The 6,000-nt window shown below is 37.1% G+C and overlaps 1 protein-coding gene across 1 annotated transcript in view; it reads right to left on the reverse strand.

Moving 5' to 3' along the window:
- Positions 1-4,528, reverse strand: part of VGLL4 (vestigial like family member 4) — an 85,290-nt gene extending 80,762 nt beyond the window's left edge. Inside the window, exon 1 of the mRNA XM_071755418.1 lies at positions 4,448-4,528. Coding sequence (XP_071611519.1) covers positions 4,448-4,511 — 64 coding nt within the window. The 5' untranslated portion in view covers positions 4,512-4,528. The remainder of the gene's footprint in view (positions 1-4,447) is intronic.
- Positions 4,529-6,000: the final 1,472 nt, after the last annotated feature.

Consider the following 6,000-nt stretch of genomic DNA (forward strand, 5'->3'; position numbering starts at 1 on the left):
TAGCTGCAGCTGAACAAAACCCAAAGAAACCAAACAACTGACAGCAATAGTTGTTTAGGAAAATAATAAGCATTTTGGGAAATCTGGGTAGTGGAACATCTCATTCATTTCTTTAAGTTCTGTGAAAAGACATTTGTTTTCAGCAGTGTGATTTGCATTTACACTGAGACACTTGCACATCACCTGGCACTGCAGTGAATGCCCACAGAGGTAAGAGGATCCTTCATCTTAGAAGGGATTAAATTCACAAATACCATTAACACTCCTCATCTGTGTACATCCAGATGAACAAGGAGAAAATTAAATACCTACCAGCTTCAGGAAACAAACCTTGTTTTTTAAAAAGAACCTGTAGTTGCACTGCCTGGTTTCAGTGAACACACTTGAGGGCTGCTGATTTCTAGAAATAAATTTGAAGCTGATGCTGAGAAAGGATTAAAGCACATCAGGGTGTCAGGGTTTGGAATTTAAGGTGTTTATAAGAGTATCAAGGGTTTGTGTACAAACACTACAAACACTTTCAAGAGAAGAAGTAGTGAAAATTTTAGATATGTACAAGTAAGAGACCACTAACAACTTCAGCTTGCTTTATAACTTGTGTAGGAGCATTCCCAGTCTAACTTCAAAAATATTTTATATGCATATATATATATATATATATAATATGTATTTCTCACAACAGATAGCAAAAGAAGTGTTAAGACTACCTTCATTTTTCTTATAAAACTTGCAACAGCAAACTACTTAGAAAGAGAATAATTTGGGGACAATATAGTTAAAATGGGTATCTTAATCACTTCAAATGATCTTTATAAAGTGGCAAATGAGAAGCTGTCAATTCTTACATGGCATAAAGCTGAGGTAAGAATATCTGAGCTGAATCATCTTAACAAACAGATGTCCCAGTATAGGTTGGGGGCTGAGCTGCTGGAGAGCAGTGTAGGTGAAAGAGACCTGGGGGTCCTGGTAGACAAGAAGATGCCCATGAGCCAGCAATGTGCCCTTGTGGCCAAGAAGGCCAATGGCATCCTGGGGTGCATTAGAAAGGGGGTGGTTAGTAGGTCAAGAGAGGTTCTCCTCCCCCTCTATTCTGCATTGGTGAGGCCACACCTGGAGTATTGTGTCCAGTTCTGGGCCCCTCAGTTCAAGAAGGACAGGGAAGTGCTTGAAAGAGTCCAGCGCAGAGCTACTGAGATGATTAAGGGAGTGGAACATCTCCCTTATGAGGAAAGGCTGAGGGAGCTGGGTCTCTTTAGTTTGGAGAAAAGGAGACTGAGGGGTGACCTCATCAATGTTTTCAAATATGTAAGGGGTGAGTGTCAGGGAGATGGAGTTAGGCTTTTCTCAGTGGTGACCAGTGATAGGACAAGGGGTAATGGGTGTAAATTGGAGCATAGGAGGTTCAAGTTGAATATCAGAAAAAATTTTTTTACTGTAAGGGTGACAGAGCCCTGGAACAGGCTGCCCAGGGGGGTTGTGGAGTCTCCTTCACTGGAGACATTCAAAACCCACCTGGACACGTTCCTAGGGGATGTACTCTAGGGGGCCCTGCTCTGGCAGGGGGGGTTGGACTAGATGATCTTTCCAGGTCCCTTCCAACCCCTAGGATTCTATGATTCTATGATTCTAACCACTAGGTACTTGGTAGCATTGTAGCACATAGCTTCATTTCCTTTGCTCTCCATTCAAAACAGGATTGCATTTCCACCATGAAAATGCACAAAGGGCAATAGGAATTCTCTTGGATAAATTTCTATTCTAGCCCAAAAATAAAAGAGGGAAACGTTTCAGAAACTAAACTAATCTGAAATCCTTAATCAAAACTTTGGAAGCAGGAAACCTCATGATAAGATTAGAAGTGTCAGAAAGAACCTGTTGGCATTTTTTCCAGTGAATCAACAAGAAAATTATCTGTATGAGCTACCTAAATCTAAGAAATATCACTGAAATAAATCCAGTTGTTTGTTCAGCTAGTGAGAACCTGAAAGTGATCTGATTTAAAGAAAAAAAAAAAAAATATTGCACTCCTGATCATGCCTGGGGTCTCAGAAACTCTGTGTAGATTTGACAAAGCAAACAGGGGATACAGAATTCCAGGCAGGAGCTTGTAAAAGCTCTGGGAGCAGCAGGGCAGGCACTTCAGAGGCAAGGTAAGGGTGATTGCTACATTCAAGGTTAAGAGACTAACTCCAAGCTGTCAGCATCCACCCTGCAGCACCAGCAGACTCTGGCTGATGGTTTCCACACAAGTTGTGCCAGAATGAGCCATTCCAGGGACTGGTCCAGACTACTTCTCCCTTCCTTTTAGCATCTTTTCATCCTACAGCATTCTTGGTGTGAGATACATACAAGAGGACAAGCCCAGAGACAGTGCAAGTTAGAAGCTGCAGTGTGGCATAAATCTAATTAAGTCTAAGTGGTAAGACTGCAGGAATGTAAATTAGAACCAGACACATCTCAGCTTCCTCACATGCAACTAGCACTGAATCAGACTTCCTCTGCATTCTCTACATCCAGCCCTGCATTCCTATCCTGGGGAAATCAAAATCAAACTGGAGTCTTGGGCACTAGTTAAGCAAAAAGAATGCATTTAAGCTTAAGAAGATTTGGAATACATATTAAAAAAAAAAAAAAAAGTATGTAAATATAAATATAAATATAAACATAAATATAAATATAAATAGATATAGATATAGATATAGATATAGATATAGATATAGATATAAACATAAATATAAATAGATATAGATATAGATATAGATATAGATATAGATATAGATATAGATATAGATATAGATATAGATATAGATATAGATATAAACATAAATATAAACATAAATATAAACATAAATATAAATATAAATAGATATAGACATAGATATAGACATATAGACATAGATATAGACACAGATATAGATATAGATATAGATGATATAGATATATAGATATATAGATATAGATATATAGATATATAGATATAGATATATAGATATATAGATATAGATATATAGATATAGATATAGATATAGATATAGATATAGATATAGATATAGATATAGATATAGATATAGATATAGATATAGATATAGATATAGATATAGATATAGATATAGATACAGAGTAGACAAAAGGAAAGAGGTTAGGCTTTTGCCTTCTCTACAAATCTGTTAAATTTTCAAGATAAATGCCCCAGGACAAAACCAGGGTTGAAATTATTTCCTCAAGGATTTGCACTGCTGTTCATTTTACCAGTAATCATCAATAACTGGAGCAGCCAACCCAATCATCCTACTGCAGTGGGATCTGTAAAAACTTGGTACTTCTCCATCAGCAAGGTGAACATGAAAGAACAAAACCAATATTAATTACAAAGCTAAGAGCCAGCAACACCAAAGAGCTTATCAGACTATGAAACCTTCATTTTACAACCTTCCAAAGGAGCAGCCTACTCATATCTTGACTATTTGAACATAAACAAAAATTTTGAAATTTTTTGTCCAAATAAACTGTTTGTTTTGCAGTTACTTTAGCAAGTTGATTAGCAACAATAGTAAAACAACCCTTACTCATCTATTTTTTTATAATAAAATAAAGCAACTATTTTTCAAAAAAATACATAAAGGAACAAAAACCAACCAAAGAAAAGCTGAATTCATCCAAAAAGGTGTTTTTATGCACAGAAGCTAGACACAAAAGCAGTATGAAATCCAAAATACAATTTTTCTAGTTAGCATCTATTCATGTTGATACCCAAGATGCACCTTGAGTGCTTCCACTACTCAGCAAAAACCTGACACAGACATCAACTGCTAAGTGTGCAGGAAAACAATCTGCTCTACAAAGCCCAGCACTTTGGCAGAACTGAAAATATTATTCCAACTTTAGTTAAGCCATCTTCAACACTTTGCTGAAAGCAAAAACATGACCCAAATTATTGGCAACATGAGCCTCTGTCTCTGCAGCCCACATCACTGACAGTAACATGCTGTACTCACCTTTTAGTAGCAGGGGAAGGAAATGAAGGGCTCATTAGACAAAAAAGGGATCCTTGCAGCCCAGTCATGCCCAGGCAGTTATGTGTTCTTAAATAAGAACAGGTCTAACTGATAGCATTAAGGAGTATGAGGTCTCAAGTCAGTTTTTAACTGTTCCCTTAACACTTTTTGCCTCCTAACAATGTAGTGCAATTGGGAGAAGAGAGGAGGCATGGATTAAGTACATTTGCAAAATGACAGGAATGAGCTTCTCTTGCACACTGAACACTTTAAATGCAACCTGGTGGTTTTGCACCTCAGCAAGATGACCTTTTAAAGGCTTCTGAAGACATTTTTCTGCACGTCTTAAATTCAATAAAATGCCAAGAGGGATAAACCCAGCATCTTAGGCTGATACACAGTGCAAACATAAAGCATCTGGATTCAACCAAGCAGAGGAGTTTCAGACTTACGTTTCTCATCATCAGCATGTACCAGAGATGCTGCTCTTGACAAAACATCCAGTGGAGTCTCCATCCCTCTCTGGATCCTGAAAAACAGAGTCCAAGTTTCAAAGCATGAAGTCACAGAGCCTTCCCCACAGCACACCAGGTGGCAACCCACTTGTTGATAGTGTAGACACAGCAGGTCTTTGCAGAAGGAAGTAGTAACAAACACCAAGAGCACGACAGCAAAGACAATCAGAAATTAAATTCAGTTTTCTGCTGCTCTTTTCATGTTATACCAGCCCAGGATTTCTTAAAACCAAGTCAGAGATGGAAACAACAAACACTGGCATTAGCTTTCCCACCAACTGCCCATCCAAGAGGATCCAAGACCAAATTCTGCCAGACTTGAATGAAGCTGATGACCATACACATTTCAGCACTATACTAAGCATCAGACTCTCCCATTTAAAAAAAAAAAAAAAAAAAAAGTACTAAAAAATTGCATTATACCTTACATAGACCTCTCCAAGTTTCACATGAAGGGCTTCAAAACTTAAAACAAAGTTCCAGTATGAAATTCCAAAAGATACAGAAAGGAAAGGATACTTTTGGTAGAAAGCCAACAATTATATGGTCTTTTAAATAAGAAGGCAAGAAAACAGACAAAATTATTAAGAGAACAAATTGAGAAAGAAAAAAAAACCTAGGACTGCTAACAAACTAACAGTTCCATTGGATTTTTATTTGCTCTGCATGCCATTCTAACAAAACAAAAAAAAAAGACTGTGGCAACTACAGAACTCTCAAACACACAAATCACACCAATACACACTTAACAACAACCTTATATTTAGGAAGCAACTTCCTTGACTTTGTGATACAAATAATAAACTTTACCATCCTCCCTCTCTCTTCCTAAATAATGTCAAATGCTTTAAAATTAATCAGAGATGTTCAGCTTAAGAGATAGGATCTTTAAAGTAATTTAAAAAAAAAAAAAGTATTGTCAATAAAGAATTAAATCCAGTCATGTTTCCATAGAGCTGTGCAAGAAGAGACATACTTGAAATACCTCAGTGTAGTGCTTGAGGATAAAACATGCATTCTCCCTCCCTCTCAGAATCAGCTTTAGCTCAAGAACAGGATTTTACCTAAACTTACAAAATCAATTAACTCTTTCGTTTAAAGATGTGGGCAAGAGGTTTTAGACTTAGTAAAATAGCAATCCAAGATCTGGTTTTTCTTTTCATTCAATATTTCTTAACATGATATTTGGCCACACTCTTTTCCAAATGAAAGCAAAGACTTGGACGAGTGTTCACTACAGAACCCTCCAGCATCATTGCACTTGACCCTGATGCTTCACTTCTTTCCTGTTTTCTTGGGAGTTTAAAATAGCAAAAACTCCTTTATTTCTCTCCAGAATATTGATTACTGATCCTCTCACACAAATTCCTCTAAGAGGAAACAATCAGAGAAAAGTCTTTAAAATGCCTGGTGATACAGCTACACCAAACTGATAGACAGCTCATGATTTTGTGCTAACCAGATTTGTCCTGAATTTTGGAGACAGTCAT

The sequence above is a fragment of the Heliangelus exortis genome, chromosome 12 (assembly GCF_036169615.1).
Source record: "Heliangelus exortis chromosome 12, bHelExo1.hap1, whole genome shotgun sequence".
Lineage (NCBI taxonomy): Eukaryota > Metazoa > Chordata > Aves > Apodiformes > Trochilidae > Heliangelus > Heliangelus exortis.